This window comes from Amia ocellicauda, chromosome 11 (assembly GCF_036373705.1).
Source record: "Amia ocellicauda isolate fAmiCal2 chromosome 11, fAmiCal2.hap1, whole genome shotgun sequence".
NCBI lineage: Eukaryota > Metazoa > Chordata > Actinopteri > Amiiformes > Amiidae > Amia > Amia ocellicauda.
The window spans coordinates 29,053,780-29,081,708 of record NC_089860.1 but is presented as its reverse complement, the minus strand read 5'-3'; the positions used below and the strand labels follow the sequence as shown (position 1 = coordinate 29,081,708).

General features: G+C 42.5%; 1 protein-coding gene across 1 annotated transcript; it reads left to right on the top strand.

The window, feature by feature from the left end:
- Positions 1-9,622: 9,622 nt before the first annotated feature.
- On the top strand, positions 9,623-27,651 carry hpcal4 (hippocalcin like 4). The gene is made up of 4 exons (XM_066716341.1): positions 9,623-9,783; positions 26,001-26,171; positions 26,451-26,666; positions 27,424-27,651. Exons 2-4 carry the CDS (start codon positions 26,010-26,012, stop codon positions 27,619-27,621), a joined length of 576 nt encoding a protein of 191 aa, XP_066572438.1. The 5' UTR covers positions 9,623-9,783; positions 26,001-26,009; the 3' UTR covers positions 27,622-27,651.
- Positions 27,652-27,929: the final 278 nt, after the last annotated feature.

Below are 27,929 nucleotides of genomic sequence, written 5' to 3'. Positions count from 1 at the left end.
GGACCCAGAAATCGGGCATTCCCAAAAAATACAGTCTACAGACAATCGGCACTGATATTGTTATTGATTGCCATTAGAAATCCAAGTCTTGAGAACTAACGGGTCTAAATCAAAGCTGGAAGGTGTGGATTTTAAATTAAGAGAATTAGCCCTTATGAGCAAGGTCTGACATGTACTGTGCCATACATGGTGGTGTCCCTTGCCACCAACAAAAATGACTGAACAAAATAAATGTCAAAACTGCAGTCCTGAGCCCACAGCCTATTGGAACAATGATAGCAGCTGTTCACTGGGCTTCCACACACAGGTGCCAGACATCTCATTGTGCTTTTCCAATTGAAACGGGAGCAGATGAAAGATTTGCAAGGCCTCCTGTCTGACTTAAAAACCTCACGAATTATTCTTCTTTGAAAAAAAGACAGTCAAAGGGAAACCTGCTGGATCCACCGTGCATCCCAACTCAGATATGTAAATTACTTGTGATCAGATCAGTACACCCACATTGACCTACTTTCTTCAGCTGGCCTGTTCTCTTGAAATTAACAGGAGACTCAGACAGAGCCCACATCACCAGGGACACCTGTGTCCACAACCAGCAGAAATAAAGGGCACTTGGGTTGGCACTGCCACTGCTTCATTAGATACTAAACACCTGCGCCAGCCATTCTGGATCTGTGTGTGAATGCTTGGGAGTCTGGGTGTACTTCTGCCTTTGTCTGTCTGCCTGTCTGGCCATCTTTGACTTTGTTCTGAGGTTCTTCAGGTCTCTTGTGTGCAGGTTGCTGTCTGTAATTTTAAAATATCAGAAATGAAAGACTATCTGTATGTGTCTCTGTTAGTCTATATTTAGTTGGTGTATGGTGACACACAAGAGGCTGTCGTGTCTAGGCAAGGGAAGCGTGACTATGCATCTTAAAAAAATGGATGTAGGTAGATACATGTGTTTGTGTGTTTGTATATAAGAGAACAAGATCATATTTGTGTTGGTGTGTACTGGAGTTAAGGGTAGGTGTCTATGTTGCTCATATGCATGTATGTGCCAAGAGAAAAGGGGATCGAGCGGCACTTGTCTCTACCGGCTCTTGTTCAGATGTCTCTCTGGAGTGGAAGATATATAAACGATCTCATAGGTGCAACATTATTTTGTAGTTCTAATTCAATTATATTTGAAGCTGGATACAAATACACTTACAAATATATTAATTAAGAATATGAGAAATACATCAGGAGACTCTAAAACAATTGTCAACTACACCCTGGAACAATAAAGAATTTTTCACAATTAAAAGACAATGCACATCATTTCCTTTTCTTTGTTAGGCTCACTGCAGGTCTTCTTGTGCCCGCCTGTCTGTCTGTCAGTCTTTCAATATGTGACTCCCTCTCAATATATCAGTAACTTGGAATCAATAGAACAGCCAATGCTGAAAACAATCTCTGATCTATAAAAGAGAGATTCTGATTGATTGATGTTGTTGCAAAAACTGCCAACATACAGGTACGGTATGTATTTATTTGGTAATGGAAGAGAGCTTATTATATTCTGGCTAACAACCCCGGTCATACCAGGAACCATGTATATTCAACGACAGCTTTTCACAGTGAGCGTATTCTATCAGTTTTCTTTCATTAACCAAAGTGAAAAACAACCTTTGTTTTTTTTCCCCTTCCACTCCCACTCTCATCATCTCTCCATTTCCTTTCTTCTCTCTAAAAATAAAAATCTATTTCTGTGAGTGAGCCAGAGGTTTTTTTTTTTTTTTGCCCCTTGCCTCTGGCAGGCTGGCCGATCAATAGCTCTGAATGATCGACCAGAACACAGCGGGCTGTGTGGAGATCCAGCATCCAGCGTGTGTTTGAGGGGCACCGTGGCCTTCATGCTTAGTGAAGCAGTAGTGTTGTTTCCACAGTGTTGCCTTGACAACCAGGCTACACGGCTTCATCTAATGTTTAAATTTCCAATGTGTTATTATTTTTTTTAAATCAATCAACCTGTCTATCAAAATTACAGCCATTAGCCTTCCACAGCCTATTTCGATCAGGATCCTGTCTTTCTAATAGATTCTATCTGAAATCCATGTTGGAATGAAGAAAACAGTTTATGCACGGAGCAGAGAGGATTATTTCAATCAATTCTGTATGAGTATTCGGTAGGGTAGCGTGATCTTCACAATCAAACGTACACGCTGAATACAGGTGTGATTACAAAATGAGGAGCATCCCAAAATAACTTCCTACATTGTGAAGCCCTGTTAGCACTGGCAGTTCTTTAAAATCTTTAACAACTGGGATGTAGATTTAGGAACTGGCTGAGCAGATCAGAGGTAAATGGAGAAATGTATGCATGAGGACTAGGGAGGGTTTGAGAACATTCTGTGAGGGCCACAATCATCTGTCATCTTAGAACTGCACATGAAATTGTGCCAGGCTCTAAAAAAAAAAAAAACTTGACTTGACTACCTGGATGAGTCAAGGAGTATCCCTTCATTCACTTTCTTTCCAAACCACACAAGTCAAAGCACACAGTCACATTCGTTAAAATAAACACGTAAGAAACACGTAAAAATAAACAACTATCAATCTACTTAAATAAATAAATGCGGCACACACATATGCGCATACACACACTGACACACCTGTGCATTGTTCAGGACCTGATGGCTTTTGATCCATGCCGGGCTTTAATCTCTCTTGGATTTCGCCTTTGAAGTGTAAATCCCTGCCACCTTACCTTCTTCTCTCCGCCGTTAGGGCACACCGCTCGCCTCTGTTCTCCTGCCTGCAGCCCAGCTGTATGCACACCATCCCTCACTGCGCCCCAACACAGGCCAGGCCACCCGGCCCTCACTCCACACAGACCGCACCCAAATCAGACGCTGCACCACATTGTCCTATACCATAAGCTTCCGGATCTGTGACATATTTTAAATTTGGTGACATACTAAGAAACTTTTCAAAAGCATTATACATTTACAAAGAAGGCCATGCAGAATGTAGCAACTATTATTAGTCTCTATGGATATCTGGAGGAACATATTCCTTGGGTGTCTCAATCTCTGGTGCTGTGTGAAAGTGTGAAGCACCAGCTGGGTAATAACCTTGAATATTGAATATAAATCTTCACCAAACAATTCAATCTACACTTGGCTTCAGTTGGGGAAGAACATACATTCCATAATACTCCTATGCTAGTGTGTTTTTTGTAAAGAGTTAATCAAGGAGCCATTTTTTTGTTGTTCACCTTCAGAGTCTGTCCAAGAACTCACATCCCACACCAGATTGGCACCAACCCAGAAGACTGGATATGTGTCAGGCTTCCGTAGACATTTGAGGGTGACCCTGTTGGATAAATTAAAATGAGTGGGTAGGTCTGAGAGAGAAAAGAAAACAGGCTTGAGGGGTTAGCCCTTCAGAAAGAGAACCAATTTTGTTCCTCTAGCTCTAGAAATGTACAACAGGTGAGTCACTCCACAGAAGATACTAGACTCTGAAGAGCGAAGAAACTGGACTGACACAAGAGCACCAGAAAAAAAAACATCTGGATCAGCAAATGTACTTAGTCATTTTTTGTTTTAATACAATACCAACAGCTGTGTTTCCCTGCTGAGACTAACAGGAGGACCAAGTAAGGTTGTGACAGTAGAAACACTGGAATTGTTCAAGAAACAGCTGGAGCCCGTCTGAGGTTATAAGAGGACTCTCTTGTTGAACCAACGGTCAGTCACCACTGGGTATGAAAATAAATAAATAGCTAGACAAATAAATAAATAAATTCCATATGTTTTTATGTCCGTCACGAAAGGCCAGGGAAATGCCATGCTGGGCAGACAAGAACCCCTGTAGCTTAAAAGGGGCCAGTCGGGTTACTGCGCACAGAAGTCTGTTAGAGAAAGTCTACACGGCAACTGCCTGGAAGAAGGTGGGTCCTGTCAGTGACTGACAGGTCAGCCTTGCCCCCAGTGGTCGGATGCGGTTGCCATAGAAACTAGGTCAGGTTTAAAGCATCAAGGAAGCCAGCTTGTATTATTGTGTGTGACAGGTACCAGGAGAGGCAGTGGCTGTGGGGGACCACAGTGATTTAACACATGATGGAGGGAATGAGAGAAAGACAGCATGAAAGAAGGCACTTTTGAAGGGAAGGGGGGGTGGGGGGGGCGACTCTGGGATCTGAGGAGAGAGCCGAGTGGCAAAGATAAGGAGAGGGGAGGAAAATGAAATGCAGAGGAATTCGTGTGTGGGCTGATAGAAGAAAAATGGAGGAGAAAAGGAGGAGATGGAAAGGCAGTGAGAGTGAGGGAGAGAGAGGAAGAGAAGAGGGTCTGAGAGTCATAGAAAGACAGAGAAAGCGACAGTACTTATGCTTTGAGGCACACCGCACTGAGAGGTCATGACCTTAACGCCCACCAGCTCAATGTGTCAATCAAGGCGGCAGAGACGCCCAGGGAAGAGCCTGGCGCAGTGCATTTACAGGAGACTGGTACAGGCTGGTACTGCAGCTGCACAGCTCCTGAGTTAAAGGGACAGGAGTCCATTTTAGGGCACTTTAATTAAGAGTGATTGGCGCCTCATTGTGTCAAATTAGTTTAGCAAAGAACATTAAACACATGCATCATTCCTTGCCGGGGGTTTAGAAACCAATAAAACCAACAGCAATTCGACCACCAGAATCTGCGCCTGACCACCCTAGTGCCTGTGCTGGTCAGATCTCAGCAAGCAAACTAAAGCTCTTAATATCAGAAGTGGGCCTAGTGGACCAGTAGGTGGCGCTCTTCCAGAACCAGAAAATTGAAAACTATGCTAATTGTTTTCTAATGCAATGGTAAAATCAGGTCCTGTCCACATCCTTAACATTAAAACTCCAAAGCATTATCTCAGCAAATAGATAAATGATCTGGTCCCTAACTTACATAGTGAGCTACATTGCCTTAAATATTCTTGGGTACACAGTAACAAAAAAGGTTTCTAATTCCATAGTTAGAGTTCCACCAGTCATTCTTAACGGATGTCAAACTCATAAGCCATGGAAAGAGCCCAATCTGATGAGACAGTGGGGTAAGCAAGGTGCAGGGAGCGGAACATTAAAATGCTACACGTCTTCCCTCACTACCTAGATTTATTCACCGCCATCTCATTTACTGTGAACTTCGGGAGAGCAGGCGCTGTATAACAGAACTTGATTGTATTTAGGAGGCAGCTATTAATCTCCGGGGTCCGTGCACAAAATTGGACAGTGGAGTCTGTCGGACAGGCTGAGGCAGGAGGTGACGGTGAGGAATGGTCGGTATCATGCGCCAAGCGTGCGCGTGCCGCTGCCCGTATGCTGAGACGATGTCTCCTCCAGCTAGGCAATTTTATACCAACCACCAGGACCAGCTGTTGGTCTGTATGATCAATGCAGCCTATCCTCCCCACTTGGCTTGCTTTCATTAGGGGACAATGGGAAATGCACATTACGACCCTCCTCACTCCACCTGTTACTTTTGTAACCCAAAAGTCTAGCTGATCAAAGTTTTTTGCCGCTTTTTTTTAAACATGCAATAACTGAGATAGACTTATTGACTGTGTCAATTTATTTATTTTTATTTATTTTTTGGACCCCCTCCCTGTCCATGCACAGTTTCTCTTGCCCCAAAAGGCAGAAAGCAATTAGCAAACTCTCAGGTGACCTATGAAGCTCTCCCATGATGAACACAGCCATTTTATGAACTTAATGAGGGATTAATTCGCAGGAGAAAGGCAGCCCCCCTCCTCCCTTACAGTACAGAGAGGTTCTAGATTGACATGAGGTGATTTTCGCACCAGGAGGCAGAGCTAGCAGCCCGAACTGATCAGCAATATCAATTAGTCCAGCCTCCAGCACAGACAAAACTGCACTGAATGCACTGCATTACATTACTTGGAATAATCTCTATTGGAGAATATTCATAAGCGGTACAGCTGGGGGGTCCTAAGCTTAATGTACGGCACAGTCAGCAGCTAATTTATAAAATGAGCACTATAAAAAGAGCTGGGAAGGTGAATTGCTTAGAAAATCTTTACAAATCCCATAAGGAGAAACATTGCATACTGATGCTCCGGCTGAGCAATGCACCAGGTAGCCACAGGGAGGCAACACAGCAAAAGCCCCCTACAGCAAAACCAGGGGAAAAAAACTAAGTGGGGGGAATCTAAAAGATGTGCATGAAGTATACAGCTCTGACTCACCACTGCAAAATTATCAGTTTCTCTGGTTTTACTATAGTGTTTGGGTAAAATGAACATTTTTTGTTTTATTCTATAAACTACTGACAACATTTCTCCCAAATTCCAAATAAAAATATGAATGGAATGGAATGGCTGCCATACATGTAGAGATGCTGATTTAAGAAAAAGTTGCTGTGGTCTCAGTTTTTTCCAGAGCTGTATATACAATACATTTACCCTATGGTTTTCAGTCAGCTGAATTCTGTGGTGCTCAAAAGTAAGGCTGGTAACGATCTTAGGAGACTTGGCATGACAGGAAGATTTGAGCTGGTACACCACCAGGGTTCACACCACCTCTTCCTCTCACTGTGCTGTCTTGGCTTTCCTGTGCTGGCAGGAGAAGGATTGTGTTGGTAACTACAACAGAACTGCGACAGAGAGTAATTCTGTCTGCCAGAAGCCAGTCTTGGTTCCCCTTCTTCTGAGGGATGGGACAGTGAGGACTTTTCTGAGTTTAATTAATTTGCCCGGGTGCACGAAACTAAAGGTCTGAACAGAAAGGCAATCCGTCCCGAGAGAGTGATGAATTCAGATGCACTGGGGACCCCGGATGACTTTACTCCTATTCCTTGATTGAGCTTTTGCTCACACTTGCACGTCTCTGAGATTGATCCTTCCTTTCTGCTTTTGCCTTCCTCACATTTACCACCAGCTAATTATTAATGCTCACAATTAGCTGGCTGGATAGATTCTGATCTCCAGACACTCATTAATTTGTTTTCCCGACTCTGAGTGTTACTCTGAGAAAAAAAGGGATAGAAGGGAGAGAGGAGTGAAAAAGACAGGAGAGCAGTTTGTTGTGGTGGTGGGGAGGGTTGTTAAGTAATTAAGTAATCTCTTCTATCGTGCCACACTAACAAAATGATGCGTAGGGCATTCTTTGGGAGGGAGACAGCAGCAATTTGTGAGCAATGAGAAGTAGTTGTTAAGATAATTAGATGAACCATCTGCATAAGATTACAATAATTAATGCTGATATTATGAAATTATTTTGTTTCTTTTGGGGGTGGGGGGTGAGCATTTGAACTGCAACTCATAAACATTAATTTAAATAACAGGTGTACATCTGTGAATTCTTACTTGTGAGTATTCATGAGGCAATATAACAAGGCAGCCTTGCAGTCCATACGGAAGTTGTGACAACAGAAGGGGATTACAAAAAAGATCTTCTTGATCTGCCACTACCTCTTATTTTATTCATTCCTCCACATCTGACCAAGAGCTGGGTCGACTGCTACAAAAATTACTGCACAGAACCACCCGGGATTACGATTACATTAAGAATAGCTCATCTGAAAACCTACTAGAATCTCAAACAGATGTCGCAGCTTTATTGTAGTCTGTGTCCAAAACTGATGTCCACCTGCTCTGCAACTCAATATGGGCAACAGCATTCCTTAAAAGGTTACTCTTGGTATAACCTGACCTGAGTTATGACTGTCTCTGCTCTGGAAGATGGGTTTATACATCTCAACTTTAAGGCATGATTTGGGTGCAGATTTTCTGGTTATCGCATCTGTCTGCTGAGAGACCAGGTTGTGAATATGCATGAAGGTGATGCCAGACACAAATTAGCCATTTCCTGCAACTAAGTGGCAGCGCATGGAGACCGACTGATTTGTGACGCAGGGAACAGGTCACAGAGAGACTCACTGCCAACTGCTGCTTAAATCAATCAGAGCCTGTCTGCTCAACACCAGCCACCTTGATGAGGTTCTTGGTGAGGTAGTTGTTATTCTTTTTAACAGATCCATGAATCAAAAGAAGTGACATCAGAGAATGAGAAAGCAGTATGCCCCATTTTCTCTTCCCCCAAATGTAAAAAAATTACATAAAAGGATACACAGGGAAATCTGACCCCCCTGAAGGATGAACCAACCAGTGACTGACACTTACAGTGAACTGTAACCAACAACATAGCTTGACAAAAGTGTTTAGAAAGGTCTGTGTTTTTTTTTTAATCTGGTAATGATGTAATGATGATAAGATACAGAGATCAACAGCACGTATCCAGAGTCACAAAACATAAAGCCACATGCAAACTGCAAACTGAAACATTTACATGAGGGGAGCAGGTAACAAAACAATTTTCAGGTACAGAATAATTTTATATTTGTATGTGTGTATTTATATAGTATGTATATTCCATAATATACACATAGATTGTATTTATTGGAGCCAAGTCAGTCTTGCCATCACAACACTCTTGAGAATTTAAAATTCTGCCTCTGACTTCAAGTGTGGTTTACCCATGCACATGAGTAGCACATGTAAACCTGTATGTTAAGTCTTTTAAAGGTATTATTAATAATAATAATAATAATAATAATAATAATAATAATAATAATAATATAATGGGGGGTGCATATGTTGACAATGGATTTCCATTTCAAGTTGCTTTAAAACAGAACAATTTGCCACTGTGGGGATTTGGTGTAACTCTCACCCATGCAGAAAAATAAGAGTTCACCGCAGAGGTGCATGGATCTACAACACGGGTAATGAGCGATTAAAGACAGCAATGAGGATTGATCAGGTACAGTGATGGAGGCGCTTTTCTCGCTTTTGTTTGCTCTTTTTCCTCTAGCACTTTCCCTTTGCATTACGTTGAATCACGGTCATAAGACAGCGGGGCGATCTGCAGACTAGTAATTGAGAGAGATCCATCATCGTCAAGCTACCGAAAAGGTCGTCTGGTGGCTTTTCCTCTAGCCTTATAACACGTAAAGTAAGATCCACTGGCACAGACATTTACTAGGATGTAAAACTGAGTCTGTCTCGCCATTATAAAAATAACGTGTTTTGTTGTATTGTTACATTGTACTCATTCGAACTGGCGCTGCAAAGTGTGATAAGAGCATTTTAAAGAAGCTTTTGTGCAATATATATTTGTAATAATGATCTGTATGTGCATTGTGTTAAAATGCACGCCTCGTGCTTAAATAACCCCCTTGCTAATAAAGTCGTGACTTCAGAGTCAAGTGTAATCTTCATATTTACTTTTGCATGTATAAAGGTCTGTCTGTGCACGCATTCAAAATATTACGACGCACATTTCCACACCGCCCACGCAACAACAACAATAACAAGAATTAAAACCCCACTTGCCTGTGTGTGTGTTTTTAACAATGTTAATTTGGCCGATAGGCACACGTACTGCTAACACAAGCACCTCCTAGGAAAGCCCTCGGATACGTTTTGCTGTTGATTGACAGCACGGAATAGCCAATTAGAATGCCATACCCCCAATATTGGTGCTTTGCATATTCATGTATTTGCCTAAGCAGAGCCAATTGGCAGCCACATTAGGCGGCTCCTATGCAAAATAGCTGGCAGGAGAAGAGGCGAGCAGTCCATTCATTCAGTACGTAGTACCGGAGCAGCCAGGCGATTGGGTGACGCGCTCTGTATTTACTCAGTGCACTCAGACCAAACCAGCATACCGTTGTCTCATCAAAAGCATTGCCGGTCACAGTAAAGGATAATCTGTCTAGCATCCACCAAGGAAAAGGGACTGGGTATTTTACTGGGGATTTTTGGGTGAGTTGTATATAAATATTAAAAATAATCATATCAGTCATTATTATTATTATGATTATGATTATGATTATTATTATTAATATTATTGTGGTTGTTGTTGCTAAGAGTACTGCTTCTATTAATAATGAGTACTATTAATACCTACAACGTTGTGTTATTGTGTAAACAGCAATGAACATTATTGCATACGTTCTATAAGATATAGTCTTATTGTAAACTGATTTAAAGAGGATTTCTTTGGCATTTTTCTTACAAAGGCTGTGGACAAATTCTATAGCATCGGGATTGAAAAGACACAGCTGCCTGTTTTCCCTGTACTGTAGAGTCTAGTGTTAAGGTATGGCTGACTTGATGGGTTTATATATCATGTTGACTACATTCGCATGTGTATGTAGTGAGCGCTCCCATTGCACATCCCAAAGTCCATGTGCTGGACTGGGTCTTCATGTGTGTATGTGAAAGTGTGTGTGTGTGTGTATGACTTAGAATGTGCATGACTGCACACGTGTATAATCATCACCATGACAGACTGAGAGACAAGGATATCACTGCAAAGTATCAGCTGATAGATAGATACCAGAAAAATAAATAGATATACAGAGACATAAATATTGAATGATATACAGATAGAAAAAAAATATAGATATATGGGTAGATAGATAGATGGGTTCATAGATGGATAGATAGACAGACAGACAGACAGACATATCGGACTGCATTTGTTGGCACAAAGATATTCTTAGAGCTAGTTGTCAACAGAAATGATTACAATTGCACTGCTTTAAAGTGCAAAAGAGCATTTTTATTAATCTATTTATTTATCTGCTGTCTCTCAAAACATAACAAAGACCCAGAGCAAGAAACAAAACAGTGTACAACAGGATGTGAGAGACAGCGGGGAGTGTGGAGCTTGGAGCTGCAGTTCTGTGCCAATCTGTACAATTTGAACAGAAGAGACAGATGCTGGGCTCAGTTGCTTGACTGAGAATTTATTTAAAGATAAATTAAGAAGAACAAAAGGCGATAAAAAAGAAGAGCTCTTGAGTGTGACTCTGATTTGTGTGTGTGGGGTGGGGGGTTCATGGGTCAGGAGAGGGGATGTTTGCAAAACAGTCCTGTATTCAAATATGGTTTATATATTTTGTTCTGTACTGTGGTGAAAACAGAGTGAGAGAGATGCAAAAAAAGAGAGATGAGAGTTGTGTCTATATATCTTTTCTCCACTGGTGCAGGAAGGGAAGGGTTAATTTTGAGTCTCTGTTGGACAGCGGGACAGTCAGCAGACAGACTCTGTATGTCAGTAGGAGTCCTTTCACTTATCTGTGTGAATGTCCTTTAAATGACTCCATTGTCTGTGTTGTATTTTGGAATTTTGCAGTGGCCCGGTTTAAAAGCCCGCATTGGGGCATAATGTCAATGGCCATTTCTGGGTGTTAAACACTGCGGCAATAAAAGGCTCAGAAAACATGGCCCAACTCCATTTTAATCCTCTGTGCACTGCAGTGTTGGGAGATATCCATTAGCCATCTGGACCAACATGCTTCAGCACTGTTATCAACAACAATTTTGGAAAACACATTGACCTCAAAGGGTTGATAAAAAAAAGGTTATTTTCCAAAGGCCACTGCCGAGACAGGGTTGAGTGTTGGGGGCAATTTCCAGTCTTAAGTTTACTCACATCCTCATTGCCTAAGAACACTGTTTGAATATTAATCCTTTCACTTCTTATTGAACTTCATCCTTGTTGTTTACATCATGGATAGATATGTATTCATGTTTTATAGACATGTTGCACAAGATGAACTGATGAGCTTATGGAGAAACCTTCACCGATCTGGTGTATCTTAGTAATATTTCCTAAAAGAAGAGAGGTAAGGTGAATTCTGAAAGGGCACTGTTTGGATCAATTTTCATGTTTTTAATTAGATTATTTATTTGTCAATTAGGAGTGCTTTTTCCACAGAATTTTTAGATTTGAAGCTTTTTCATGTGATTGAGGCAAGAGATGGGTTAATATGCAAGAGTGAAAGATTGATTTTTATATAGGGAATGCATGTCGTCACACTGATAGATAGTTTGTGCGTCTGTGTCACAAGGGCTTTTAACAAGGCAGAGTGCTAATGGTTTTGACTATTTGTGTCATTCAAAGAAAGACCTTATGAATGAGCTGAAACTCAAAAGGAGAGAAAAAAACTCACAAATAAAGTGTTGAAAGCTTTTTTCACAGTTTATTTTAGGTTTAACTGAGGCTTTAGTGTACAAAGTCTGAAGTTACTGATTAATGATGTAACTGGTGAGAATGACTGCTATTGGAAGGATGACTTAAATACCATACGGGTTGCTCTGTTTCTTGATTAACCATTGTATGGGTTTGTTTAATTATTATATTTATTTCGTTTTGTTTCTGGCCTCTGCAATCCTCTTGTCTTAGCTCTGGCTTCAAAACAGCATTTCTCTCCATTTGGAATACTGACACAGGAAGAAGCTGTCAAGTCTGTTTAGTGAGAGTTTCAAGGGGAACTGGCCCGAGGATATGGCATGCGTCTGAAGCAACCTGAGAAAAATCCACGCTAAAAGTTGCAAGCATCTGTGTGGTATTGGGTGGGGGTGGGGATGATTCAGACAAAACAAACTAAAAACACCTTTATGTTTTGTATCCAGAATAAAAAATTCCACCAATTAAAACGTGATGGAAACAAACACTACCTTAGTTACCTTGCGGGGCAGTTCAGTGCTGGTGCAGAGTCCCTGATATATTATATATTGTTATCATTATCATTATTATTGGACTAAAGTATTTTCGTCCAGCTATTGAATAACTGTAGGCACTTCACAAGGTCTCCTGTTTTTAAATATTGTTGCCTTGTGTCGTGTCAGAATTGCCATGCTCGTCTTAAACTCATCCACTAAAGCTGCCCGTTTGTTTTCCCAGCTTTCACAAGTGATGCGTTGTTAGGGCACAACCGCATGACAGACTGCTGGCTGCCCGTTTGAAACAGTGATTTATGAACCGAGCTTATCACACAGTCAGACGAGGCCTGCAAAGGCTCTGGCTGCAAAATGTTGTCGTTTGCCACTCAAGGAGATGGTATGGTACAGCTTAATGTTACCAATAGAAAACAAAGGAGTTAAGTTAAGAATCTATAAGGTCTGCCTTCTGAGACCCTGACTAGTTAGCACTGCCTGTCTTGTGACCATAACTTGTGATTAATGGAGTCCTGAACTAGACCTCATTGTTAGATATTGATTTCCATCTTTAGTTCAAATAAAAAGGAGCCTTTAGATCAATATGCTTGAACCATCTCAATAACAGCAGCATTATGCATTAAAAGCCTGTGATTGCCATTCAGTTCTAACAGTGTGTTCAAAGCCTGCTATTCAGAAATATCAGCCAGGTAGAGTGAACAAGAGTATCAATACCTGGCTTTGTGAAATCCCCTCAATGGTTAATTTAATAGTTATTATAGTTTAATAGTTTGTATAGTTCTTCTATTAAAAACCTTAATAAAAATGCACACACACTAGCTTTTCACTTCATTTGCACTTTCTATTACTCAAGGTCAGTGGTTTTTCAATTATTTAGTAAGGGCTGGTGGAGTGTTAGGGCTTAAAAGGGCTGTGGAGAAGAGGAACAAGTTTGAGTGAAGGTCAGCGAGAGGTGTTTTTGCACTGTTAGGGGGGAGAAGCTGCCTAGGAAATCCTCTGCTGGCTGTTACAGTGGCCATGTGGGAATACGAGAGGAAGAACGGTGTAAGCAAAGTTTAACTACAGCTATTAATAAACCATTTAGACTAATTAGTGCCTTCATTTACAGGGCCAAAGCTGCTTCCTCTTGAAATACAGTCACGATAAATGTGGGTGTCTCTGCAGCCAGAGGAAACCCAGTGCGGATCTCTCCTAAGAGGACAGGCATGTCTGTCCTGCACCTCACCCTTTCTTGCGGAGCTGTAGTGAAGGCAGCGCCCCACTTTATCTCCCACCTCCCTCTGCCTTACAACACGTCCGCCAGTCATCCATCACAATTCCACCGCCACTTAAGACCTTACAGGTTAGGAACCATTTCACTCACAGTGGAAAACAAAGAAAGGGAACAGGACTGCTGCCAGACACTTGGCAAATTTGCTTTACAATCTTTTTCTCTCTTTTAAAATCCAAACAAAAAAGAGAAGGAAAAACGTGTCAGCTGGAAGGACACTGAAATGAGGCAGGATGGGCTTCTACTAAATTAGGATAAAAAACGCAAAACACCACAAATCTTGCATTTCCTACGGGATTCAATTTTTTCACCTGCATTTTCATTTTGTGTGACATTGCTCACTGAGTCAGATCTCAGTGCTCAGACTGAAGACTTGCTACTGCAAAAATCAAGTCTTTCCCCTGGGTTTTGGCGTTCTAGATTCCAGAACCCTGTTGCCTCCAGCTGCCAGTATTCTAGAACATAATTACCTAATCACCCATCGTTCCGGAAATCCATTAGTGTCAGGTTCTCCCTGCTCTTCCTGTGAATAAGTAAAGAGCCCCCTGTTAACTGATCAATTGCCCAGGAAACAACCTGACTACCTTCAGGAACCATGCAATTACTGCTAATGTTCTCTGTCCGCATCCTACAGTTGACGGTTTGATGAAATGTACTATTTTTATTCCAACGGTAGGCAGGAGGCACGGAAACCTGTACTGCAGGAAAGCTCAGTGCAGAGTGATGGGATTTATCCCTGCTTTGTGCAGTACCCTACCAACATGCCTGTGTGTTTGCATGTGAACAGTATGCAGGAGTCACATTCGATACATTACAACGCGACACCTCTCATAGTGACCCCGTGGCGAGGCACTGCTCCAGTCAGATGGCTGACTCTGTACACCTCCTCAGCCCCCTTATTCAAAACTATAGGGAGCCCTTATAGAACACCACGAGCAGCTGTTTTCTCCATACTGTACGTCCACTTTGTAGATGCAAAGAGCACCATCTCACACGTGACCTTTTACAGCAGACAATAAAGTCATGTTCTGCATCACAGTTAGCTCCTGTCTGAGGAAGATGCTGGGTTATGTTCACTGCCCAAGTACATCCAAAGGGACAGGTGAAAATGATAATGAAGGGTTTAAGAGACAGGAGAAAATGAGTCTCCATGGAGGGCGATTGAAATCAGACAACACGGATAAATTCATCCTCTCCTAACGAACATCTAATGAAATCCTGAAGAACTTGTCCCCCTAAACAGTGTAGATTGGCCTGTAATCACACACAATATCAGCAGAGTAACGGATGCATGTACACACCAGATGAGATCTAAACACGGATTATGTACTTATTGGGGAAGGGGGTGGGTTGCCGGGTTAGTTGGCTTTTTTTTTATTATTTGTTTTGATAGAGCTAATGAAAGCATAAGCGAGTCACAGCCCAAATTACATCCATCACCTCTTTCTGTGCGTTTGTGTGCCTGAGCTCTCCCACGCCGCTGTTAGACAGTGTGTTCGCTGCCCCCACAGTGGAAGCTCCAGCAGGAAGCCGGTGATTCACTTTTTTATAAATAAAGACTTCAGCTGTAAACTGCAGAGAGTGGGCACTTCATTCATCGAGACTCACAAAGACTAGTGCACAAATGCCCCCTAAGAAAACCCAAACACAAATCAGAAGCTAGAGGTTATTCTCTGAACCAGTCGTCCATCCAAACAGCTCAGCACAGTCAGAAGAGGTAGACACGATTAAATATATATCTATTATTTCTGAGTTGATTGGTTGCTTTTATTTTACTGTTCCAGTCAAGTCTGGATTGTCAAATTTGCACTTGCAGATTCTAACAGAAAATCTTGTTTCCAGGATTACAAGCCTTGAGGTGGTTCGGCAACAATGGGAAAGACAGTAATGCGGTGAGAATTGTAAAGAGGTGGAAACATGACTAGCTCTCCGAGATGCTTTCATATGTGACCCAGACAAAAACTTGCACCAGAGCATTGTGTGTTGTGTGTGGGTGTTAATGCAATGCAATGCAGCACTTTCCCCTGGAGAAAAGCAGAGCGGGTCTCCGTTTTAAAGGATAAGATGCACAGAGGTAGAGGAGCGCTACACGTTTCATCTGCACATCACGGGAGAGAGGCACAACACGAAGCACAAAGCGCAGCCGCCACAAACTCAAGCCATATTCTGCTAGCCTGCTTGCTGCAACATGTATGCAAATTGGGGAGGAAATAAACACAGGGGAAGCATCAACCAGGCATCAGCCAAGCCAACACAAACACCCATTTCAGATTTAAAAAAACATTATGCAGAGGAGCCACATTCAGCAAAGAACCTAGTTGTCAATGGTGAATTGCTAGAGTCCACCTAGAAGCAGCTTAAATACATTATTGGGCTGTAACTTCCATATGTAAAATACATACATACATAAGTTAAAAGCAATTAAAAACAGAAGCAAATTTAATTTAAATGTCAGATGAGTATTGGCTCAGTGCAGTAGATGTCAGGCAAGGACCGAATCATAAGGTGAGTTTGCTGCTGTGTTTCGTTGGCTCATCCCTGCCCACAGTGCGAGTTTGCAGAGGAAAGAGCAGCGCTTTGCAAGAGCTGCCTCACAGCCATCTCCCTGCGCTCACACACAAACCCATTGCTATAGAAACGGAGCCTTCTCCGGTTCACAGACTCGTTTTAAATGATGCAGTGCAGCCCCTGCTTGAAATGCCTGGTGATGGGACTCAAGAGAAACAGAGAGGGAGGGAGGGAGGGAGAGACAGAGCGAGAAAGGGAGAGGTAAGGAGATGAGAGATCTGGGAATGCAAAGAGAGAGAGAGAGAGAGAGAGAGAGAGAGAGGCGAAAGGCTGAGAGATTAGGGAGAGGAAGAGATGAGACAAATGGAAATGTGAGAGAAAATGGGAGGAGAGGAGAGGAAGAGAGGGAGATTAAGACAGAGGGAGGGAAGCTAGATGTAGAGAGGGAAGGAGAGGAGAGAGTGTTAAAGAGGGAGAAAGAAAGCAGGAAATGGAGAGGGACACATGGGCTGGTGCTACATGATGAAAATACTGAATCCTTATTACTGCAAACAATCCTGAGAAGCATAGTAGTGTAGAGTGGGCTCTTACACTAAAATAAAATAAATAAAACCGTGTTTGGGCACAAGTTTGTAATTGGCAGTTCGTGAGAAGGCTACAGTTTTGATTTGATCTATGCCAAAGTTTGTGGAGGTATTTGTATCTGTGAGTGACTGCTGTTGTCAGGGGTGTTGAGATGCTGAGACACTTGTGGTTCTCTCCTCTGAGATATTGCCTATATTAATGCCCCGTCTCCCTTCCACTGGCTCTCGCTCTGTAAGACCTGGCTTCATAGCTCATCCATCCGTTGCCATGACAACCAATTATGTGGCCACATCTAAATTAACAGACTGCATGAAAGGACTCTTTGAGTGGCAGATCACAAGAAAGGACGCTTTGATAATGTACAGATATCGGAAGACCGTTAACAGACCGTGGCAGTTCGTTCAGTAGTCCATGTTGACTGTACTCTAACAGCCCCCAATATACCACAATTCTCTGCATTGCTTCATCTAGTATTTAGGCTTTCTCTTTACCCAATCTGACCACAATTGAAGGTGTAAATCTTCAAATTTGTGATCCTTTTGACATGTTTCGACATCTGTAGTAATACTTCCATTATACACACATTTAAAATCAAAGACTTGACAACTGTAACTAAAAGTACTTCCCCTTTAAGGTTAGACTGCAGATTTCTCTCGTTCTTTCCCCATAAGTGCATCACCCCATCTGATATGCGTTGTCTATAATGGCTCCATTTTCTCACAGTCACACTGTGCTGCCCTAACAAGGGCTAGCACAGCAGCACAGCCTTGTTCTGATGGAAATAAGATGACAGACAGACTGCTTAAATAGACTCCATATACAATTACACAACACTAAAGGATGGTAGACTGACAGAGCCATACATTCTGGATCTTATGTTCCCTTTCTGCCGTGGTCTCGAAGCAATTGGCAAGTCGTTATGACAGCCATTACAGTAAAAGGAAACACCCTGGTAAAATGATTTTCTGTGTCACTTTTAGGAAATGGATGTGGAAAGTTCTTGGTCACTTGTTTGTTGGTATTTTATTAACAGGTACAGAGGGTGTTTTCCTATGCCTGTTACACCGCAGTGTTATAATTTAGATGGAGTCAGAAAGAAGGGGAATGTATCAATTAATGTCACACAACTAGAATTAATCGACTCGGTAACATCTCACAGGCCCTGTATTACATTGATGGGGTGGTTAATTTTGGCTTCTTCCCCTCTCAGTGCAGCATTTCTCCGGTGGGGACACTTGGTTAACAGTTAACAGGGCTTGGAGTTGGAAGCTTTCTATGAATGGGAGAAAATGTTTTTCTAGGAATCTAGTTTGCCGAGGTGCTTCCTCCCTCCAGTGAGTAATCGGAGAACTGCTGATAGAAAATGTGTTGGCGTGTCAAAGATCGCCTTGTTGCATTTCTGTGCAGCTGTCTAAATGATGAGATTTTTGCACCATGTTTGTTTTTTCTTGTGTAGGGGAGGGAGGCTCATTCCCAAGCCCTCTCTAGACACCCAACACCATTTTGACTTCCTTTCGGCAGACTGTTCTTGGAAAGCTCTGACTTTGAAACCCGCTGCAAAGAATTGGCAAAGCCTCCACTGTCCAGGAATGACAGACAGTCACATTACTGTGTAAACTGAGATTTAAATGCTGAATCCTGAGTCCTCCTTTTTGACTGAGTGGCTTCCTGTCCAGAGTAGATTAGGGCATCCTCTCTGCAGCCTTACCTGACATGGAGGAGGTGCGGGTGTCGTGGAGGTGACAGAGACTCATAAAGGAGGCAAATGGAGATGTTGCATGTTTCTTGCTCTGAGCCGTGACGTGCAGCCCCGGCGCAGTCACACAGGCTGACAATAACAGTGCTGTCGCTGCCTCGCCCAGCACAGCTGAACTGATCTGTCCTGATGTCGCTGCCAGGACTCGCAGACGGCACGCTGTTCAGCTTAATCGGAGTGTTAAAAGAACGCTCCTTCAGCGGTATAGGGTTTGTTGCTTCCTGTTCCACTTCTGTTCTGTGAAGGACAGGTGCACAGAGTAAAAAGAACAACCCAGAGTAGACCATCCTGTTCATTTTCTTTCTAGTGGTTAAGGAAACCAAGGACTGAAATCTAGACCTTTTGAAGCAGCACACTTGGTTGGATAGCTTCACTGGTGTAGCTTAGAATGCTCTCTGAGAATCCTGAGTCTTATAACAGGGCATTCTTCACCACACCAACGTCTGTTTCTGCATCTTGGGGTAAATAGATTTTCTGCCCATTTATATTACTTTGCTATCTTTTGATATGGAAACATTGAAACTGTACAGCACTGCACCGTGTTTTTTTGACCAAACTATTCAATCAAGTTGGGGAAACAAGTTTATAAGTAGATCCCATGCAGATCTTGCTCAGCAGACTGATTACCCCTTTCTCCCTCTCTAAGGCTGCGATATTTTACAGTACAGGAGCAAATAAAAAACTAGAAAATATAGGGAAAAAAAGAAAGCAAACCAAAAGGTAAATAATGAGTGTTGTTGACTTCAATGCCAGTCCTACACATTTTGTAATCTCTACAGCAGCCTCTCATTTCCTTCTCACTCAGATATGTGATGGAGAACTGAGATGAGGGGTGAGAGGCACAAGGAACCAGTGACCACTGTCGATAACAATCAATAGTCCGTGACAAACAGGAAATTTAAAATCTGCCGTCTCAATCATTTTTCATTTATATATTTTGTTTTTATTTAACACTTCCTTGGCGAAGCATAACCCTGAAGACATGGTCCACCTACTGCTCGAATACACAAAGAGGATCAATTGTCAATAAACCCAATAGCTTTGGCCCTGCGTTATTTCCTCATCATTGAATACATTGATATAGGGACAGATTGAATTGATGGAAATGTTAAAGAACAGGGATTGGTTTTCTCATATATGATCGGCAAGTTGCGTTTGCGTTTTTCAAAAGCAAAGGAAAGAGATTTAATCACATTTGTGCCAGCATGCTCACAGCTCTTTGGTTCGATGGAAAGTTCAATTTTCTGCAACATTTGTTCCACTGACAAGTCAATAAACGTGGTCTACCCAACACGTCATGAGTGGGATGCTGACAAAGGGGATTTTCTCTGAGGACTGTCAGCTCATCTTCCTAATGAACGTTTTTGTAGCCCATGTCTCCTGGTTTATTCACAAGTGACCCTGATTTCAAGTCCAGTGAGCTCCTTATCCAAAGGCTCACAGGCTGGTTGTGGGGGAGCCCAACACCAGCATCAACTGCTCTTAACTCAGAAAACTGCCTTTTGTACGCCTTGACTACATTCAGTTGCAGTTTTAGACCATTCCAGCTGGGAGGGCCTGGCTGGGGCCAGTTATAATATTAGGGGGCCATCAATTTCTCAGCAGTGCTGTAGTAGGGGGGTGTTTTGTCCGCGTTTTTGTTGGGGGTGCTGGCAGTGTTTTGTCCACAGTGCTAGTTTGGGGGGGCCACAGGGGGGCCAAGCTTGCTGTCACGGGTGCACTGGCCCCCCCTCAGAACTGCCCTTGGCTACATTGTTCATTCGGGCACACTGGAACAAATCAATTCCGGATAACCTCAGTTTCTCAGACACTGGCTTGGGTTAAGGCCTTTAAGAAAACAAACAAAAAATGCTATATATATATTCAATTGGCAGCCTCGTCTGTAGCTTTCATGGTATTTTTCTAAAACTGTGCAACATGGGAGCTAATGATTTATGTAATGCCTTGTTTTGTTGTTTTAAATCCCGAATTTTGCTTATAACATACAGCACAATAATTTTACATCTAAAGTGTGAATGATTTGCGTGTCCAGCAGCTGATATATACTGTGATAGTAGAGAGCATAGTAAAAAGATGCTTTGGAACTGTTAAGCCATGCAGAAAACAGCGCCTGCAGTTAATGTGAGGATAATGGCTGCCGTCTGAACTGCTCAGGATGGCAGGGGATAACAGAAGCGCACACTTTGAAGCAGGAAGTCGCCCATGTTGAAATTGAACCCAAGATTCACTGTAAACCTCAAAAGACATTTGAAGGGCAAATTGTGGTATCTGGCATAATCCCAGGTGTACAAACATTTAATAATGCAAGCAATCAAAATAAACCTAGCGCTGTATTATTTGGATCCATGCTATTTACTCTTTTATGGCACCCTCTGGCTAAAAGTCATAGTTGACATCCGGATACTCTGAGGGGTGCCTTGGATGGTAAAAGGCTGCCAGATACAACAATGATTACAAAAATGTAACTGATATTTTTAGCCATAGATAGGAAAGACCATAATAAACTGGAAGGCTTTTCTGTGGAGACCAATCCTCCAGAGTTCCTAGAAGAGTCTGTGTTAGTGTTTAACTTTGGTTCAACACATGTCTGCCTACTGTGTGTGTGTTATACCGAAAGGTCTGTTTTGGCCAGCTGCCAATTTTTCTTCCACTGGTTTTTGATGCATGTCAATGATAGTTTCCCTTTTGCATGGTGTCTTAATGTAGGAACAAGAAAACATGATATGCATTATCACTAAAGCATTGTTTCAAAAATGTTTGCATGCATGGCATGGCCAGAGCAGTGTGTGAAAGTAGCATGCAGGCAGTTTAAATCCCAGAGGGGAAACATTAAAATTGCATAGAAATACAGACCAGTTCTACATAGCATATGATGGTTATGTAAAGATCGGTTATTTCATTTACAAATACAAAGAAAGAGAGATGTCTAAATACGTAATTACTCAGATAATGAATAAAACCTTTACAACACAGACGGACAGGGAGAGAAGCAGTGAGATCCTATGGAAAGACAGAAATACATGCTCAGACAATGTGGTTCTTAACTATTTCTTGGTGCCTTAACCCTGCAGGACAGCAGTAGAGTATTCCTGATCATCTCCTGTCTGTGTGTGGTTGCTGTGAGAATGTGGGGCTATAAAAGCTGTTGGAAGGTTAATAAGAAGATATGCTTCATTACTCTGTGTCACAGCTCACACTGCAGCAGGGGGACAGATTATCTCCTTTCCTGAGGCTCTCCCCACCTCCTGCTTTGCACAGAAAGCCCCTTCCTCAGTCCCGTGATGTCCCCCCACTGCCACCCCTGGAACTCTGGTGCCACTGCTTCCATACAGTTTTTCATAATCTTGTTACTAGAGAGAAACGTACACTGCACAGCCTACCCTGACACCATTACCCTGACAGAGCAGCACCATAATCATCGAAGGCAATCATAAATGGACATTTGATCGTCACTTTAACACAGTAGCCCTTCTGAGATGTTGCGTCCTCTCAGCAGAGTGTGTCACGTGCGGTCTGCCCTGCTGTAATCGCCAGTAAGGCACAAGGGAGCAACGATCGGCCATACATGAGGTCAGCTCACAAGGACGACGCTGATCACACTGTGATGTACGATGGATGAAATAATCCATTTTGCAAAGCATGAGCTAACTGAGGGAGAGTGGCAGAGCATTGAGGTGCGACAGGGATGGACACACGTGATCAGGAATGATGGCCATAGGAGGCAAGTAAAGTAAAATGTGGTACGATCATAGGTTTGGCAAATCACAAAAAGGCTCAAGCTTTGGCCAGCAGTGCTCTTCTAACTAAAGGGATGCATGTCTGGAATGGGTCTAAATTTGCAGACTCAATGCAAGTGGTATATTTCCTCACAGGATACATGGTGCAGCGTGGCATTTTAGATTAGACTTCGAGAGAGAGAGAGAGAGAGAGAGATGCAGTTTCCAGCACAGCACAGCAGTCCTCTCTCCCGGCACCAAGACACATAACTGAGTGGACATGCCTGCCTGCTCCTCTGTTCCTGTTCCTGCTGGTTGGCAGTGGCAGCCAGGCTTAGTTGAAGTGCTGCGCAGTTTCCCAAGGCAGCCAGTCATACTCCCTCTCTCAGCGGAGAGCCGCCACACCCACTGACTCATCCCTCGTGGTCCCACTGCAGTGGGAGCGAGCAGCAGGTGTCTGGCAGGAGGAAATTGCAAATCTGCACGACATGAGGCAACGGATGGGGAGTGTAGGTTCCACATGCTCTTGTGCTCATTTTGTGGATGCTCTTCTGTTTATGATTGCAAATTGCTTCAGCATGATGTCTTATTTTTTCAAGACACGTCTGACACTGCGCAACACTTGACAAATTCCAGCACCTGGAATGGAAGGCAGTTTGATCTCTTGGTCTGGACAGTGAACAGCCAAGGTGTTCTTCAAGCTGTCAGTGTACATCCTTTGTTTGCCCCAGGAATGGGCAGTAAGCTCCCATACAGCTGTTTCTAAGGGGCTTCTGTACTGTTATTCACAGGCTTGGGAAAAATAATGAATATTTTACCAGGCCAGGGGAGATGCAGTCTTATGTAATCCAAAATCTGTTTGGTTTACAGGCTTGCTGCTACTCTTATGTGATGTTATGTATTCTGTAAAGTTCCTAAAATAAACCATCCATTTGCCCAACACTTTTAAGGTCCCACTTTGGTCTGCTCTAATACCTGCATGCTGAGCGTATATTTTTTTAACTCCCAAGATTAAGGTGGGGGTTAGTTAGATGTATCAGAATGAGGAACCTTCCATCGTATGATTAATATCGCCAACGTTTTGCACCCCAGCCTCCCTTAGCCGTCTGGGCTAAAATTACATTTGTGACAGGAAGGTTATGCGTTCTCGCGTCTAAGGTATTCGTTCAGTTGTAATTGATTGCTAATGCATTCACAATGAATTTATTCTACAATACAAAGAATCCTGCTTGTTTTTAAATGAAATTCAGAACTTCGCCAGCTTCTTAAATTAACCACTAGCAGTCACAATCTCAGACACCTCTTGCTCTTTCTCCCTCTCTGTCTTTCTATTTGCCACTCTCTCCTTATTCTTTCATTCTCCCCCTCCTCTTTGTGTTCATGCTCTGTTTGAGTGCTCTGAAAACTGCTTTATTCAAGGACTTCAAATGAAAGTCTTGACTTTTGGTAAACATTTGCTTGTTTCACAGCAAATGAATATCTGCCTTAAATAATAAGCATACACGTAAAGAGTTCCCAGTCATGGCACGGTAATTTCAAATGACAAAGCTGCACAATTAGAGGAAAACAAACAAAACTACAGGAAATTTACACAAGAAATTAGAAAACCATGGAATTAATAAGGAAAATGAATTGGCTTACTTATAAAATGTGCATGCAGCCCTACATTTTCCAAAACTAAAATTCAAATCAATTTACCAGAAAATGACAGCTATATGTACTGCAATGAGAAACAGCAGGATTGACAAAAGTCTCGGGGCCGGATTAAGTCAAAACTTTGAGTCACCCACTAATAGCAAACTAAAAACCTGATTAGGAGAAAGTGGCATCTAACTAAAAATGAAGCCCCAACTGAGTACAGTTTTGTAGTTTTCTATTAGCAGTTGGGTCAAAGTTTTGATTTAATCCCAGCCTCGGTCTCATTTTTAAAGGGACAAAAATAGATTTTGCAATATTCATAGCATCCCAAACACCGCAGAGGCACAAATTATTAAGCTGCATTACATTGCCATTTCATTAAATTCATTACATTTTAATGCCTAGCACATTTTGATGCAAAACTCTCCATCATCTTCTATGGGCGTAATGGAATAGTTTACATTTTTCTATCTTCTTTTCTGCTATGAAACAAAATGCTTTTTAATGGCCTTAAACCAGCAATAAATTACTAATGTAATGGCTCTTGCCTGGGACTAATCTGTCCTTCATTACATCACAACTTTTTCTTTCACCCGGAAAAATGTCAAGGTTTCATAATATAGACCTTTCAATAATTTCCACAGTGCTGCATGCTCAAGTCTATTCCAAGTGGCATCTTTATACAATGTGCTCTTTAATTACACTGTATTACTGAAGGCAATAGGTCATCCCTCTGCTAGTAATAGATTAAACCAGAGGTCATGTATAGGATGGGGATTTTGTGAAGGGCACCATGTCAGTACATATTAAGTTATTCTGGACAACCTTGTACTCTCAACTGAGATGTTATTTTATGGTGACATTCATGTACATCTCCCATCCTGATAACATTCCATGTCTCCGATCTCAGGTCAAACAAGGAAAAATAGCAATGCCAATAATTACCTGATATCAGTGTCATGGAGCACTCTTGGATAAACTCTGACCATCCCACCAAAGATAATTACCAAAGATAAGGATACTTGCAACCTTTAATAAGTTAGAAACAACTTTCAGTAGACTAGCATACAATTTATTTAGTTTTTCATGGTCTAGAAACTGGACATTTGTCAATGCAATTGAGATTAAGACAGAGTTTCTCTTGCCAAAACCTGCAGAAATTCCTGTGAATTCGTTATTATTGACTTATACAAATGGACCACAACCATATTGAAATTAAATTCTGTGGATTGACACAGTTTGGCATTACTGACACAAGTTCAGCCTCTCATGGTTAATTTCAAGCCACTATTGGTCTGTTAGGTGATGGGTGAGGGATCGCCACATATTAGGCGGGGTGTGCAATTAAAACTGGCATGAACTGTCGCTCTGACTGAGAAGAAGTCTGGTTCCCTTCAGTAAGTCTGTGTTGGTGCCACAGTAACAGGAGTTGGGTGTAATCAACTGGGAAAATACAGCCTGTTATTAGAGGTTCCATGCTTCAAAACCATTTTAAATCAGAGCTTATATAAAAGACAAAATAAATAGCCTAAAACTGGTTTAAGGGAATTGTCGAGGGTGCCTTAATCCTCTGGTTAAAGAGCTAAACTTCTTGGCAACCTCACAGTGCAAGTCAATACTACGAAGAAGGAGACTACTTGGTGGTGTTTTAGAAGCAGGTAACAATGCAGGGCTTCCCAGAGTGAGAACTTAACCAAGACTAACCCTGGGAGCAGTGATGTGCACAGCCTTGCGGGGGGGTCAGTGGCTGAAACAAGCAATGGGGCACTTTGGGGGGGATGGGGTGCTGTGCTGCTGATTGCTGACGAAGTGCGGTCCAACTATCCAGTTGCGGATCGCGTGGCACGGATCAGCAAAGGGGCAACCGGGACAAATGGGGCACTTCAGGAAAAAAAGGGCAGGGGAATGAAAAGGGGCAGTGGCTCGCGACACCCCTGCCCCACCCCTACACGTCCCTGCCTGGGAGCCACGATTAGTTAAGAGAGTTAAGCCTGTAACCAATGGGAACCCCCTCCACTGTGCTTGTGTACCCATGCAGCAGTGTACCATGGGGAAACACAACAGTAAGCTGGCCCCAGAGGTTCTGGATGACCTGACCAAGAGCACGGAGTTCAACGAGAGTGAGCTAAAGCAATGGTACAAGGGCTTCCTGAAGGACTGTCCCACCGGCATTCTCAACCTGGAGGAGTTCCAGCAGCTCTACGTCAAGGTGAGCAGGCCTCCCACATACACAGCATCACATCAACTACCACACTACTGGATAACATACCGTATACTATATGAAATATTAGGAGGGGAACATTGTTTTCTTGTGGATATCATTGTCTTGATGGATTTTTCCCATGATGATCTTCTGAACATATACAAATACATCAACAAGTCAAATGTATATAGAGATCAGTAAGGGAAGCCAGGCCGACACCTCAGTTCATTGGTTAGATTGGGACACTGTAGGCAATTCTAATTTACCTTTATCGTTGTCCTGCAGTTCTTCCCCTATGGCGACGCCTCTAAATTCGCACAGCATGCCTTCCGGACTTTTGATAAAAACGGGGACGGCACCATTGACTTCCGGGAGTTCATCTGTGCACTGTCCATCACGTCGCGGGGCAGCTTTGAGCAGAAGCTCAACTGGGCCTTCAACATGTACGACCTGGATGGTGACGGCAAGATCACACGCATGGAGATGCTGGAGATCATTGAGGTGAGACGTGCTCCCGAGGACACCACTGCCCAAGCCCACTACGTATTATGGCCATCATGTAAACACTTTACAATAATGGTCGCACATTAATAATTTATTCATGCATGTATGAATACCACCTGAATATCTCATGTCCTGAGTTATTATTATTATTATGATTTATTTCTTAGCAGACGCCCTTGTCCAGGGCGACTTACAAAATATAAGAGCAACAATATTGATCACATGTACAAGCATCAAACCCAACTCTAGACTGAAACCCTATCCTTAAACCCAACTCTATACTTGTGATGAATCTGTGATTATTATTAATATTATTATCATCTAAGCTAATCAAATACATTAGCCAGCTGGTGTTGCCCAAACTGTGCAGTTGTAATAGGGTGGCATGTTTAATGTTTGACAAGCGCTATTCTTAGTGCCAAACCAGGTCCTGGAGAGTCATTAAAAATCATGTTATTCTTGACAAAATAATTGGGTAACCATGTAAACCTGTAGGACTCCAAGTACCAACACTGGAGACCTTTCTTTCAGTGTACCCCAGCAATGATGATTCTGATGTTGTGTCTCTGTGTGTGTGTGTGTGCGCACATGTGTTTTTGTGTACATTTGTGTATGTGTGTGTCTGCATGTATACGTGTGTTTTTATGGTCTCTGTGTATATGTGTATGTTTCGTGTATATTTGTATCTTTATGTTTGTGCATGTCTCTGTTTGTGTGTGTATTTGTCTGTGTGTGTGTGTACGTTTCCCTCCAGGCGATCTACAAGATGGTTGGCACAGTGATCATGATGCGCATGAACGAGGACGGGCTGACCCCACAGCAGCGCGTGGACAAGATCTTCAGCAAGATGGACAAGGACCACAATGATGAGATCACATTGGAGGAATTCAAGGAGGCTGCCAAAAGTGACCCCTCCATTGTGCTGCTGCTGCAGTGCGACATGCAGAAATAGAGTGGCTCTGGGCTCTGGGCTCAGGGCAATGGGGGGGTGGGGTGGTTTGGAGGGCCACTAAGGAAAGGGGGGATGGGGGGGTAAGTGGTCAAGTGGGACCAGGATTAGTGCAAGGTGTATAGAGTGGGATTTTGCAGTTTTCCTTTGGCTATCAGAATTCATAATTGGCCGTGCAGCTGAGCTGCTTTGCCCAGTCCTCACCACCATTCAAACAATGAAAACAAACCTCTATTATTACAAGAGGAGCTTGTCTGGGGATGCTCTACAACTCCAGTCATTACCAGTCTAGCTTGAACAAATATATTTAT